The sequence below is a fragment of the Oxyura jamaicensis genome, chromosome 1, assembly GCF_011077185.1.
Source record: "Oxyura jamaicensis isolate SHBP4307 breed ruddy duck chromosome 1, BPBGC_Ojam_1.0, whole genome shotgun sequence".
In the NCBI taxonomy this organism is placed as follows: Eukaryota; Metazoa; Chordata; class Aves; order Anseriformes; family Anatidae; genus Oxyura; species Oxyura jamaicensis.
In genome coordinates, this window is record NC_048893.1 from 46,304,235 (window position 1) to 46,319,116 (window position 14,882).

The 14,882-nt window shown below is 43.5% G+C and overlaps 2 protein-coding genes across 7 annotated transcripts in view; one reads left to right on the forward strand and one right to left on the reverse strand.

Annotated features, from left to right (window-relative positions):
• Positions 1-259, reverse strand: part of VEZT (vezatin, adherens junctions transmembrane protein) — a 63,692-nt gene extending 63,433 nt beyond the window's left edge. For all 4 annotated transcript variants that reach the window (XM_035336992.1, XM_035336983.1, XM_035337005.1 and 1 more), the window contains exon 1: positions 108-259. In XM_035336992.1, coding sequence (XP_035192883.1) covers positions 108-143 — 36 coding nt within the window. In that variant the 5' untranslated portion in view covers positions 144-259. The remainder of the gene's footprint in view (positions 1-107) is intronic.
• Positions 260-408: 149 nt separating this feature from the next.
• FGD6 (FYVE, RhoGEF and PH domain containing 6) overlaps positions 409-14,882 on the forward strand; it is a 70,452-nt gene continuing 55,978 nt past the window's right edge. Inside the window, exons 1-2 of one of the 3 annotated variants that reach the window (XM_035336962.1) lie at positions 409-590; positions 8,959-11,401. In XM_035336962.1, coding sequence (XP_035192853.1) covers positions 578-590; positions 8,959-11,401 — 2,456 coding nt within the window. In that variant the 5' untranslated portion in view covers positions 409-577. Of the gene's footprint in view, positions 591-2,161; positions 2,326-8,958; positions 11,402-14,882 lie in introns of those variants that run through there. The other 2 variants (XM_035336974.1, XM_035336955.1) reach the window with 2 other exon arrangements.

Genomic DNA, 14,882 nt, shown 5'->3' on the forward strand with positions numbered 1-14,882 from the left:
CGCGCCCAACGGCCGCCGCCCAGCGCACGCCGCCCCCGCGAGGGGCGGAGAGAACCGCGGGCCCAGCCCGCCGCCGCCGCCGCCGCCGGTGTCCCCCCGGCGCCCACCTCAAACACCACTTCTTCGTCAAACTCCGGTGTCATCCTTCCAGCGCCATGCCACCCCCCGCGGGCACGACGGGAAACGGAGTCCGCCCCGCCGCCGGCGGCACCTTCCCCGCCTCGCGAACTGGGGGGGGCGGGACGGGGACTACAAGTCCCAGAAGGCGCAGCGAGGGCCCGCTTCCGGCCAGCGGGGGGCGAGGCCGTACATGGAGGCGGGGGGCGCGGTTGTATGTGGGCGTGGCCACGCGGAGGCCGGCAGGTGGCGCAGCTGGGCCACGTGGGGGCGTGGTCATGCAGGTGGGGCGTGGTCACACGGATGGGGCGTGGCCACTGGGGCGTGGCCTCGCGGTGGGCGTGTCCCGGCGGCGCGGTGCCGGCCGCGGGCGTTATGCGGGAGCGGGCGCGGGGCCCACGGGCTCCTCGTGCCCCCGGCAGCCCGGCGGGGCGGGACGGAGCGCAGCGGCCCCGGCACCATGAGCTCCGCCGGTGAGTGCGGGGGGTGGGACGGGCCGCGGGACGGGCCGAGCGGGGTGCCCCAGCCGCTGTCACCCGGGCTGGTTGGTGCGGGGAGCGCTCCCAGGACTTGTGTGCACCCATCTGGTGCCTTCGTGGGCCCGTGCCTTAGGATCCCTGGCAGTGAGAACAGCAGTAGCTTGTGCGCTGGATAGGCGATTGTGAAGTTGTGATACATTGTGCGGGGACGAGTCTAATGGCAGCTTACGCTGAAGCGGCAGAATGCTTCCTGCGCGGGTTTGCAGGGGGCGAGGGGAGGCTGTTGTAAAGAACAAGAAGTGCAGCCCCGGGCAAAAGCGCCGGTCTAATCCCCCGTGCTTTCCTCTCACATATAAACCAAGCTATTATCAAATCTAGCATTAACCAAGTCATCTAGTCTCTCTTAGTTGATCAGAATTTGTTGGAAAACAAATATCCACTTAATGCGTCCTTCTGCTCCGTTTCACATATTCCCATTTTTGATACGATTCCTGCTTTCAGCTTGACAGGAGCGAATTTGCTGAACTCTGGAAAAACACGTAGCGGCGCGGTACGTCAGCCGTACTTCGCAGCTGTACCGCTCGTTCCTGTTATGTAGTAGCGCTACTGCAAGTACAAGTCACCGCTGCTTTTTATTTTATTTAAGTTAAGCAGCTGTACAAATAAAAGCTCTGTGTTAGGGGGTGCTCAAGAGCTTAGAGCCGGGCTGCTGAAGTTAAATTCGGTATGGCACAAAGTTCTCAGGAGCGAGGGAGATTCCCAGTACCAAGCAGTTACTGGGGGGCTTCCAGGGATCAGCGGGACGGGGCCGAGCCTCCGCTGCTGCCTTTGGTGTTGTGGTGGGAGGTGAGCAGGAAGGGGCTCGCTTAATCAAGCCACGTAGAAAGCAAAAGAGAAAGGGATGCTGAGGAGTATCAGTACAAATAAAGTGGGAAGGCTTCGCGGGAAATGTGAATTTTAGCAAGAGATTTGACGGGGAAGGCACAGAGCGTCCTGTCCGGGTGGGCAGGGAGCAGGGAGCTGAGCAGTAGCGTGAGATGCATTATGTGAGCGTAAGAAAATAAATGGCAAACAGGCAAAACGGGATCAGGGAGTGAGGATCTTGTTGACATTACCATGACAGCTTCTGACAGTTCAGATAAGGAGCTCACAGGCAGGGTATGACCGAGGAGACCGAGGCCTGGGCTTCACGTCTGCCTCCTCGTATTGCCCCAGAAGTTGGCTCCTGAAATACACAGACATGCTTTGTAAAGCTCATGCTCAAATGAAAACTTACCTACTCCTATGTTTTAGTTTCAGCCCAGTGACCGATAGGAGCTATTTCTTGTACTAGAATTATTTAGATTGCTAATTCAGTTATTACTGTGGGTTGTGCTGTGTGAAATAGCTTTCTCATAACTGCTTGATAACACTGCTTTTCTTTAAAAATGTTGTCACGTGTGAAGACTTTAGGTGGAGCTTGAAATGCTTAGCGAGCCTTCTGCTCTGCACTCAGGTTGACTTGGAGGGCTCGAGCGTCTCTTGTCTTGTTTTACTGCACCTTAACAATGCAGTTTGGCAGAGCATCATCAGTATTGCTTTAATATTTGTAATGAAGATTTGCAGAGATGAGCGACCTCAGACTGATAAACAGGACTCCCTGAAAGAGAGACTATGCTACCTGAGGGAACTGTTGTAGGGGAAAAAAGTGCTGAACACAGCTTCAGTCCATTGCCAGAAGTTGCAGAAGGCCCACGTTAATAGCCCAGCCTTAACTCCACTCTAGCTTGCTTTTTGCCTCTCTAAATAATACGGTGCTTTTTCACTTGGTTGCTGCAATTCTTTTCTACTTCCTCTACAAAACTGTTTCAGTTAAATCTCAGTTCAGAGTTGGGTGATAACTCTGTGACAGGTGAAACTGTTCTTTCATAGCTGTTGCTTTCCTCTACTAAAATGTGTATGTAAATCTGTGCTTCTTAATAACCCAGAAATTATAGCACTTATTTCAAATACTTTTAGATAATTTTCAAACAATCTTACTGCAGCGAGCAACCTGTGGGTTGGTTTTACCTCTCAGTTATAGCTAACATTGCCTTGGTTTCTCACGTACCACGTATCATTTATATATGATGCTGATGAATGCACATTTACTCATTTTCTGCCTGGAACTATTGTGCTGTCTTCAAGCAAAGGCTTTGCCTTTAAAAGGGAAAAGCAAAAGCTCAGAGTTACAACTTTGATGTTTATTATTTCTTGCCAAAGGAACAACCCTTATATGTGAATCCGTACGGATTATTTGGTGAGGGCAGAACATATAGCTCAGATTCAAAATCTGATTTGACAGCAGCAATGAGAAATATGTACTGCATTTCAATGTCAAAAATGTAAATCACAGGGAAAAAAAATCATAGCAGGAACAGAATAAACAAAATCAACGTGACTTTTCCAATCAAACCTCATTGCTTTCAAGCACTGACGAAATGAGGCCTCGAGGGTTTAGTGCCCCTTTAACCCTCTGATATGTCAAGTCTTGTTAGAGTTACTTGGCGTTATCTCCACATGCGATCTTCAAAGGTTGTTTGCTCATCCCTTGCACTTACTCTAAAGTTATCCCCTACTTTCCTGTTTTATTTCAACAAGTTGCTGAACAACCTGCGAGTTTGAAATGAATGTTTTCCTTTTGCAGTTTGTTTAGGATGTTTTCTAAAAATGTAGTGGCTGGAAACCATCATCTTCCCTTGTATTTTAAAAACTACACGTGTTATCTTCCGGGATGTCGTGACTCACTCCTCTTTCTGTTTACTTTTTAACGTTGTGGCACCTGAAAAAATCAGAGCCTCTGCATAATAAAACAAACACTCATTCACGGGAAATAAATCAATGCACTCAGAATACTTTTCTGAGGTGTGTGTCTAACGAAACCTTTCTGTAACTGAAAGCAAAGTAGTTGAACTGAAGTGTCTTGTTGTTAGATGTGACAATTGAGGCTGTTAGAGAACTTGAGTTTTAGAATAATGTATCTGTTTCTCTGGCAGTGTGCTCACTGCCATCACGGTCCGCTTTGGACGTGTCCTGAGCACGCAGCAATCATTCTCTCTCCCTGAAAGGTCTTTAAAAGCCTGACCCCTTGTATACTGTGCGGTAAGATAGGAGTATGTGTATAGTAAGTTACTACAGAGTGGCTGTTCCGTTAAATTCATGCCTTGGCTTACCTCCATAGTAACTTGATTGGGTACCTGTACCCTAAATTTAGGCCCAGCTGCTGTAAAAATCTTACGTCGCCCTGACTGATCGTTTCACTGCCTTCCTGCAGTTTCGTGGTTCAAAAAATAAAACAGCCTTAGGGCGGGTTGCAGGGCCCCGAGGAGGTTGGCCCCATGGGTGACCGGAGCCTGTCCCATGGATGACTCTGGGTGCCAGCAGTGGTGCCTCTGTCCGTGGGGAGCTCACAAAGCACAAAATCCAATTATGGCTGCACGACAGCCTGTGCTGCTCAACAGGCTTCTATATTCATTCGGTAGCCTGTTTGCTTGTAAAGGAGGGCTGGGATGATCTACCATAGATCACAGCCTTGTGTTCCGGCAGCTGGAACCTCGTGTCCCCATTTTCTTGGCCAGATGCAGGTGAACATCATTTTTTTCTTGTTCTTTTGCTGTTCCCAAATGTCAAAGTTGTTTAAAAAAGCGGGCATAAACACAACCTGGGAAAATGTTCCTTTAGCTGTAGGTTTTATTGCGGAAGAGGCAGTGATACTTGATTTTTTTGCCAAAGTTCAACTTCATACAGCTTCTTTCCCCCTGTCCTTGTTTCTTCATATAAATGCTGGGTGGGCATGGTAGCATGCTGTCAAAATCCGAGGAGAAGATGTACTGCTGTTTCATAACAGTTCTGTAGGGCTGCATTGTCTTACTGGCTTTCCTGTTCAGTCCTGGTGTTGCGTAGAACAGACACGAGCGTTTTTACGTGAGGCCCTCAGTTGCCAAACCCTATCATCCGAGGAGCAGAACCAGGCGCTAAGGCCAAAGCACTGAGAGCGCGAGCTACTCCAGGGTGTTCCCATCCTCCTGTAAGGCACAGTGAAGGCAGGACGGGAACACGTGTTCTGCCAGGCAAGGCTGAGGGGCATGGAGAGACTCAGCAGGATGGGAATGGGTGTAACTTCTTCCTCAGCACACTGGAGGAGGTAATTCGCCCCAGGGAAAAACGTCCAGCCTGTGCTGTGACCTGCAGATGGACAAAGAGGGAGTGTGTGCATCAGCCTACAGCACTACTGGCTATTTATTGTTAGAAAAATAATGCCCCTTTTAATCCTTTTTTTTTTTTTGACATTGTGTGTTTTGGTATTTTTAAGCATCATCCTTTTTTTGTTTGTTGTTGTTTTTTTTCCCCTCCAGCACTGGACATAGTGTTGGCTGTTTACTGATAAGCAATAGATTTCCTGTTGGTGATGGCAGGTTTGTTAGTCACTTTATTTATGGATTTCTTCCTTTCCCCAGTCAAGCAAGCCAGAGGATATCTCTGCCTGCTTCCGTGACTCCTAACTATTTAATCCATTTATTCAAATATAACTTTGGGTTTTGTAAGAAAACATACAGGTTTTCTCACTGGTAGCCCTTGATGCTAGTCTGGATGCAGAGATCCTCTAAGCAATGGGGTAAGATTGGAGGGAGGTGGAGGGGAAGTGACAGTGATTCTCTGTTCCCTCAGTAACTAACACAAGCTGATGAATCCAATGTTCAGCTCAGAATTTCCTCTGAAATTACTACACTTCTCAGAAAGTGAGTTTAGCTTGATTGTAAGCACTGGTGACTCCACAACTACCCTAGGCAAGGTGTTCCTGTAGTTAATTATCCTTGGGGTTTAATGATAACTTTCAACTCTTCTTTCTAGTTTGGCTGTGGGATCTCTGCCTGCCTTTGTTTCCTGATTAAAGAGCCAGCTATAATCATTAAACTCTCAAGTGTGCATGAATATATATTCTATCACCATCTCACTTCTTAAATTTTTGGCTAAATTAAGCAGGATGAGCTTTCCTGGGTCTTGTGGTATGGTTTTTACACTTTAGATAATTGTTATAGTTATTTCTTGAATTCTTCCCAAGTTCTCCTGTAAGAATGCCAGAAGTGACATAGCATGCCACTAGCAGTCTGGCAGGTGCTGCATACACAAAAGTTTTCGATGCCTGTAATTTTTTTATGTTTATCTCCTTGTAATCTGGAGGATTATTTACCACCCTAGCTGCAGACCTGCATGTAGCTCATACAAAATAGTTATTGACAATGATTTATTTCCAAATTCTCTTCAGTTTCAGCTCTCATGATTATAACCAACGGCCTCTGTTCTTAGGTGAACAGTTCCATTTGGCACCAGGAAAAACCCTGTCATCCGAATAAATCACCACACTTTTCACCAAAAAGGCTTGCTTTCACTTGTCACTTTAACAAAAAGTCATTCTCTCATGACTTCCAGTCATTCTTTACACCTTTATATATAAGTAGTTGCCTCCTACTTAGATTTCTGTCTTTTAAGGATGGAAAAATGTCCCTTATAAAGCACTGCACTATGTCAGAATGGTTTGGATTCCCATACTGTGAATTAAATTAGTTGATAATCAACAGAACTTCAATTACCAATTTCTAATCTAATACACTTTTACCCTCACCTAGCTACTATTATATTTTTGTTAAGAAGTTCATCGCTTGCATTTTTCAGAAATTTGAATATGTTTTGTTGAGGAAAATTATTGGCGTGCATTTTCTTCCTGGATTCTTTACTTTCTTGTCATAAATGTATTTTGAAAGGGCTTCTCATTCAGCTGTCTCCCGCGATCTGTTTTGGTATTGAGACTGTCATGTGCCTCTTAATACATTGACCCCAATCGATGTTAGATGCAACTGGCAATCACGTTAAAGCAGATAGTGGGCTCTTTGTTACACCATGCAATTTGTCTGTCTCTTCTGCCTGTTCCGATGGCTTTTAACATTGAAGTCATTTGAAAAGTTTTAGTAGGCTTCAGAAATGTTACTAAATCACATTTTTTATCAGGAGTTAATTTTACTGGCTCTATTCATTATGCAGGTTTCCAATATTGGCATATAAACAACTGGTTTGTTTTCTTTGCATCCGATTACATTTTAATGTTTTAGTTTTGAATGTCACGGTCAGATAGTAGTAGTACATGATACCTTCTCGGTGTCTTCCTTAATGTATGCTATTTGAAAGCCCTGTAGGCTATTGCTGTCTGAAATATTAGGCAGTTCCACGGCAGAGAAAGAATCTTCTGAGGTTGGCAGACTTCAGCTTATGGAGTGGGACAACTAATTCGTGGGTTATCACTTACCTAAGCCAGTGTTTAATCCCCTGGATCTTCTGCAATCTGCTTCTCTCATTTGGGGATCAGGCCGGTTTCCCAGGCTTGACTGCCTCTCTCCTGTTTTCAGGGAGCTTTAACAACTTAACAAATATTACTGAGCATGGCCCAGGACTACCATGTGCTGTGTTCTGTGACAAACGGGTCATCCTGTCGGGTCATCTCTTTACTGCAGAAAGCAGGGTCCTCCATTGCCATCACTTCATTCCCCACCCGAACGGGCAGTTGCGTTGTCCGAAAGTAGCGTACAAGACGTCTGTCTGTCTTCTGCCATTCAGGATCAGTGGTTGCCCATCCAAAGGGTTAATTTTTTCCCCTGGCAAACTACTGACTTGCAGTTCACTGTATGGGAAATCCCTGTTTTTGGAGAGGAAATCGAAGGTGGTACATCCTTTGCAGTAACTGACAGTTGGGTCACTGTTGGCGTTTATCTTTGGCTACACAGAGCCATATCTTTCAAAAGAAATCCTGCGCTCCGTCTTGCAAAACGTCTCAAAAATAGTCTCTGCCACCACATTTACCTCTTTGCTAATAAAAGTGCAGCAAGGGCAGCTGTTCTAAGCCTAAGCAGAATCAGTCTGGATACCATTTAATGATTCATGTCCTAGAAAAACATCGTTTTCCTGTTTCTATAGTGGAGACATTGTTTCTGGCTGTCTGCTTGGAGCAGTGGCTTAGTGTTTGGGAAATGCTTGCATCTGAATGCATCTGCCTTTTTTTTTTAAAACTATCTAGACAAGACAAACACAAAAACAGAAAAAAAAATCCCCACGACTGAAACTTTATTCTCATGTTTCTAGGCTAGGGATTTGAATAGTCGCGCATCTATAATAATAACTCACCATGCCCAAAGTTGAAAGGAATCAATGGCTTAACCAAACCCTTTGCGTGTGTTACATCAATTATCATCTTTTTTTTGAGATTTTTATTTAACACATTTATGACTTCCTGAAAGTATATAAGAATATTGTTCAAAACACAGCAAATAAATACAGAGGTAGTACATTAAAAAAATTAGAATGAGAAACTTGTTTACTATATAAGTCAGTCTTCATATGTCAAAATCCCTCTGAGCACGTAGAAGTTATTATCCAGGATATGCACTGGTCATAAATTATCTGCTGCAACATGAAAATGCTTCAGGCATATCTTGGAAAAAAAAAAAAAAAAGAGTGGGATCAGAGCACAATAGTCTCCAAGTTCCTCTTGTGCTCCTTTTCCTGCCCTCTACTCTCTCTGGGCTTCGTCATCCACTGCAGTCAAGTGGGTCATAAGTCATAGCAGTGGTGGCTGTTTCTAGGTCACAGTAGCATGCTGGGAAGAGTAATTTTATAAGATGCACAGAAATAATGTTTTACTCGTGCAGCAAGTCAGGAAAACACTGACTTGCTGCAAATTGTTGCACTAATTTCACACCACAGGCTCATTTCACTTAATGGGTGGTGTTGACATATGCTAGTTTTACGGATGGTACGGCAATCCATCTAAATATCTGAATATTGTTTGAAAAGAAGAGGAAGAGAAAGGGGATTTTTAGGTTACACGTTTCCAAGGATGGTAGGGGAAGGGACTGAACTGTCCTGGTAGCTACTCTGGCTCTTCATGGCTTATTGTACACTAGACACTTAACACATTTGCAAAAGTTTTAAAAGGTATTACTATAGTTCAAACATCAAAATCAGGCTAATCTGTTCTGTTTTCATTAGCATCATACTTCGGTATCTGAGCGGGGACATGCATGCTCATAAAGTTAAACTGTTTGTCAGCAAACACAATACCCTTGAAGACTTCTCTTATGCCCTTGATTGCACCCATTAAAAAGAAGAAAAGCAACTAGGAAAAAAAATAGGGAAAGGAGGCATGCTTTTAGGAGAAAAATATATACATATACACACCAGTGTCCTGTAGGGCACGTGATTTAAATGTTACAAGACTTTTAATAATGCTGTGATGCTGGTGAAGTTGTTCTGTGGGTTGATGGTGACTAACATCTTTGTTTTCCATCCTTCCTAGAAATTAAGAAGCCGCCTGTGGCCCCCAAACCAAAATTTGTGGTAGGACACAAGGCGACACCTCCACCTGTTGCACCGAAGCCTGATGTTGTACTTTCAGGTGTTATTCAAGCAGGAAAGAAAACTAAGCCAGCGATTGCACCCAAACCGAAGGTTCTCAAGAGCTCGTCTATTCCGGAAGTTAAGCCTCCATCTTCTACAAGGAAAAGCACCAAAAGCTTTGAGGAACACAGAGGAGATTCTTCTCAAACACTAGACCACTTGAACTATAAAAATGAAGCCTCGGAAGGGAATACGGATAACACAGCATATATTCTACCGGTATCGTCTTGCAAAATTGAATGCCTTCATAAGCTTGGAAACGGGGAGAACACTTGTAAAACTCAGATCATTCTTGAGCACTTTCAAAACTTAGAGAACATCAAAGTAGGTGAAAAAACTGTTCTAGCTCTGGGAGATAGTCCCAGTGAAAAATTGGCAAATAGAAATCAGGTGGTTCTGAAAGCCAGCATTTTGGAAGAGAAGCTTAAAGACGTTCTAACTCACGGTGTATTCCCCAACAGCAGTCCTGTGAGGCACAGGTGTGCAGACAAACTTGAGAAAAGGGATGGCAACAGCTCCAGGGATGATGTTAAAATAGAGTTCATGGAACTTGTACAGTCTTCACCTTCTTCTGAGGTAGCTAATGGGAGGCAACAAAATATTAACATTAAGCGCACTGTTGAAGAGTTTCAGATGCCTGAAACTTGTCCTAGTTTGACTGAAAACCATCACAGTTGCTCCTGCCCATTGGACCAGGAAAACCTGGAAAATGAACATTTAAGTAGCAATAGTATGTTTTCAGGTGAAATGGGTATGAAAACAGACACTGATAAAGCTTCCTCTGAAACATGTTCAGTCCTGTGCTCAAAGATGCTCCCTGTCCCTAAGCCAAGAAAGCCACGTGCTGCATGTCTAGTTCGGCAGGATGGCATAGACGCCATAGGAGAAGGAACAAAGGAACCATCTAATTCAGAGAATGATCCCATTGGGTCTGCTGAACAAAGCCTTAGAAAGCCAGCAAAAATTAATGTCCTTGGTCAGAGTGTTTGTTACAATAATGATACAGAAGTGCTTCATCCTGAAAAATCTGAGATAACTCAAAGCATTGCAGAGAAAATGCATCCAGTGAAGGAACCTGATGATACTGAAGAGTCAACATTGCAAAGTCTTTTGCCTCAGTTATCTCACAAAACTTCTGATTTGGTGGAAAATGTTGTGTGTTCTTTAGACACAGACGATAACTTAGGTAACTCCATGGATAAGGTGAAAGATGATGCTGGTATGCAAGATGCTGTGGACAAAAGGACTAATTTTATCAGGTGTGATACTTTGTCCATGAGTTTGCCAAAGCAAATCAAATTAACTGGCAGTCAGCACTCACCTACTTCTAATAGCCTTCATGTTTCCCTACAAAAAGTGGAAGATAAAGAAGTGAAAATAAAGGATGAAAGTTCTCCAAAAGTCATTCCTAAGAAACCACAACGGCACAGCCTGCCAGCTGCAGGACTGCTGAAAAAAGCTGCATCAGCAGAGCTTGTGGAGAAAAGTTCTTATGCCTCCAGTGAAGACAAATCGAAAAGCCTTCTGGAAGGATCTCACTTCACACGCACTCCAGTCAAGGAGCATGGTGCATTGTCGTCCTGTGACATACCTAAACGATCCTCTGAGAAACCTGTCTGGAAGTTACCTCATCCTATTCTTCCGTTTTCAGGAAATTCTGAGTCATTAAAAACTGCTAGTGTTGCTCCCAGCTTCAACCACTTGACGGTTGTGACAAAGCCTAGGGCCAAATCTCTCTCTTCTGTGGACATGGAAAGGACAGACAAGCCTTGCAAAGACCCACAGAAGAAAAATAGTTTGAAAAAGTTTCTCAACATGAAGCTGTCAGTTTGCTTAATGAAAAGTGACTTCCAAAAATTTCTGTCCAAAGGCGGCCAGTCAATGGATAGTTCTGTTGCTAACCTTTCCACTGGAGAAGGGTGTGGGAGTGGTAACAACCGGCATATGGCATCTGCAGGCAGTGAAAGGAAAGCTAAATCTGCCAAGGCACATTCCATAGAAATAAGTAGTCCAGCATTGCAGAAGAAGAGGCAGAGAAACAGAAGCCAGCCTGAGATGCGAAATACCCAAAGGCTGGAGTCTTTAGATGGGCACGCGCTGTCGGGAGAGATTTTGTCCCAAATGCATTTGAATTCTGTAACCAGCAGTTGTGCTCCAGAATATGAGAACGTGCGTCACTATGAGGAAATACCGGAGTATGAGAACTTGCCTTTTGCTATGGGTGCTGGTAAAAATCTGTGTTTGGAATGGCAGAATTCCAGCAGCCTGGAAGACCAGAGCCCTGGCTTGTATGAGGTGGAGGAGACTTTTCAAGCTGCAAGCAGGCGTGTGAGACATGGCAGGTAAAATAAAAAGAAGAGGGAGGTTAAACATCTCACTTGCAGCTCTGGTGGTTGTAAACACGTTTGGGAGACGAGTTGAGAGGCTGTACCCCTTTCATTAAATGTCAGCAGAATGGTCATTACTGTATATCTCTGCATTTGCTTTTGAAGTTCTGAAAACTGCACTTGGTCAAGAGAGTCAAGAGGAAAAATAAGCTACTCATTCCTCATTCGTGATCAAAATTTGGGAAATGCATGCGTGTGCTTTACCAGTTTTAATTAAAGCAATTAGATAGTCATGTTTTTGTATTCAAGAATACTTTAATAAGGAGGAATGAACCTTACCTCAGCCTCAGGATCAACTTTAAAAAATGTCCATAGAGTGCACAGTTGCTAGGTTTGTAGGAGAAATAAATATATTTTTAGATCAGCTAATACAGCTGGAAAAAGCAGACAAGCTTTTGGGTATGCAAATTCTTCATCAGGTCTTGAAAGTTTTTCTGGTATAAGATATTACTTCTCCATGAATATACTGAGTCTTCTGTGTCTTCCTGTGCCCACAGATACAACAAAATTAGTGGAAGTGCATGAGTTCTGTGTGACCCATACAAAACATTTCTGAAAGACAGGGTTTTGTGACATGCTAGGGGAAAGGAAGCACTTGCTGCAGGGCAGGGAACAAACAGCTGTTACGCTGTCCAGGAAGGCAGTAAAGGTAGATAGTATCATCAGATTCAAAAAGGAATTTCGCTGATTCACAGATATGCCCAAAACAGATGCTAAATGGAATAGGCAGGTGCAGGCCTTCTAACATCTGTAGTGCTGTGGTTGTGGATGCTGGCAGGAGGAGTGGGCCACAGGGAGGGGCAGGCTAATACGTTCTCCTGAAATAGCATTTCCTACTGTGTCTGTCAGAGTATGGTAATGGGTGAAGCATTGTTTTGACCCAACTTGGTATTATTTCACTAATTAAATTCAGCTAATCAGTTGGTCTTGCAGATCCTTAAGCCTTGTCTCAAACCAGTGTTAAGGATTTAAACAGAATACCCAACTTGTGTATTTCATAGTCCCCAGCAAGCTTCTTTATGCTCCTGAGAGTATTTGCATATTGATAAGAACAAATGACATAGAAATCCTCCATTTAAAAAAAAAAAAAAAAAAAAGTTAGATGTGATTATAAGCTAAGCTTCATTTTGGATGCGTGAGCAGCAAATGCTCCATGGAATCTTTCTATTCTCTAGGGGAACGTGTTCTCTTATAGAGGAGGAGATATATTTTAAGTGGCATCCTTTATTAATAATTGTTTATAGAGTTGATATTCTCAACTCTGGACTGTTTGATGGAAAGCATGAATCTTTATTGTGGAAGTAGGATTTCTAGTTATGGGCTTGGTATCGGTATGTTTGCTCATATGCTTGTTGAGTATTTTTCTTGTTTGCAGTAGGGTGCTTCTTGTTTTCAGCTTGAGATTGAGGGAATCAGCTGGTGATTCCCTCTCCACTGCATCCCTCCTCAGTACCAACAGTGATTTAAGGGTTTAAGTGATCTCTTGCACCCTGGCAAATCTGTACCTGTAGTGCTCCCTAAGCTGGGTGGTCTTGACAGAACTGGGTTTGTGTTGTGTTTTTTTTTCTTTATAAAGCACACATAGAAAAACATAACCAGAACACTTCATCTCAGTGTTTATTTTAAACTACTATAGAGTCACAGTTAGAAACTACCATAGGAAATTATTTACACATGAAATTACTTCAGTAGATCTCAGGGAACAAAGAAATCCCAAGGAGAAAAAGGAGACACACAGGGGGCAGTGGTTTCCTGAGACAGACCAGCTGGGGCTGGAGCAGCAGGTGCAAGGGCTGGTTTTGGCTCTGCCTGGAAGGTGCCAGGGTCCTAGCCCAGAGAGCCAAGCAGGCAGCTTCTCTGGTTTTCTCATCCGTTGTTTTCCTATCTCCTTTTGTAGCCTCTTTATGAATGCCATCTTCCCTTTTCTGCATAGCTCTTTAAGAAACTTCTATCATTCCCTGTGCCAAGTGGTATTATAAAACTGCTTGGAGAAACAGTGCCATGTTATTGTAATAATTACTGCTAGCACTTTCCCCAACCTGTCAGAACATGTGCTTACCTCTTTTTCATAGATCACGGCACATAAAACTTCTGTGAGGCAGTGCTAATGGGTGCCAAAGCAGGTTTTCTTACGATAAAAGCCAGTGTACAAATGAGATTTTTCTTCCGAGAAGTTCACAGACTGATTGCCTACACTTCTAGTAGTAATAATAGCATATAGGCAGTATATTAATCCTGAACACAAGGTTTGCTGTTACTAAGAGTTCAGTAGCATCTCCCCAGTTTTACATTTCTTTGTGGAGGAAGGTGTAAAATCTCCGTAAAGTATCCAGTGCTGCTGTGGCTACTGAGAAGCTTTCCCTGATCCTATCTGGTAAAACCAGTAGGCTCTAATGGAGAATGTTAATAGCTTCTGATGTTCTTAGCCTAAATTTGTACGTTTTAATGAATTCAGATAATTTTTATTTGCTTTGGCCTTCCCACAGGAATTTAAATCTAGAATGGCAGGCCTGGATAATTAATGGTGTGGGTAACAGTTGTCACTAACCACTTGATTTTTGTTATTTGATGTCAGCTTCCCTTCTGCTGATGCAGGGCTTGGCTTTAGAAGGAGGGGAGTGCATGTCCTGGTGTGGGCTGTGAACCACAGAGTGGGGACAGAGCCTGACAGTGGGAGCCTGGTGACTCTTGTTAATTATCAGTCCCCTGAATATGATGAATAAAGACAGTAATGACAGAACCTTGATAGCAGATAATCCATGCTTTGTTTCCACTGTAGAAAAAAAGTCTTGGTTTTTAGGGATTGTTTATTTTGCCCTAGTCTGCCTGTTTGACTACCAAATTAAAATGGATAATGAAAGTGCGTGCATTATTCTGAGGAATCTGTGAACAAAGGGAGTGAAGAGTAGATGCTGTGGGATAAAAAAATGTACAGCTAAATGTAAAATAAGTTTTAAGTAGCTACTTGCAGGTAACAACAGAGAAAGCAGCTCCTTATTCTGTTTTCAAGGGTGTTGTTTTTGAGAAACGAATAGTCCAGGCCTAAAATGTGGGGAGAAAGGTCAGTGCTGCTGGTACCAACACAGCAATTGTTTTTAATATTATCAGAGACCAGCAGATCAAAATGGTTCTATTTTGAAGTAACAAGACTTTTAAAACCTACTAGTGAGTGAGAATTGTTTATACGTTATCTTCCTATCTTTAAGAACTTTTTTGAAGAAGATGACAAGATCTTCATTATAGCCAAAAGTAAACTTGAGTGTACGTATGGCTGGAGGAAAAGCAAAAACTACTTGGAACATATGTAATGGTGCAGAAAAAAGAAACTTAAACTTCTCTGGATCTCATGGGCTTCCTTTTTGCATTTTTTTTTGTATTGTTTGAGGCAAGAGAATTGTTCTTCAGGTTCAGTGAGTCTGCTCCTCCACCCTTAAGG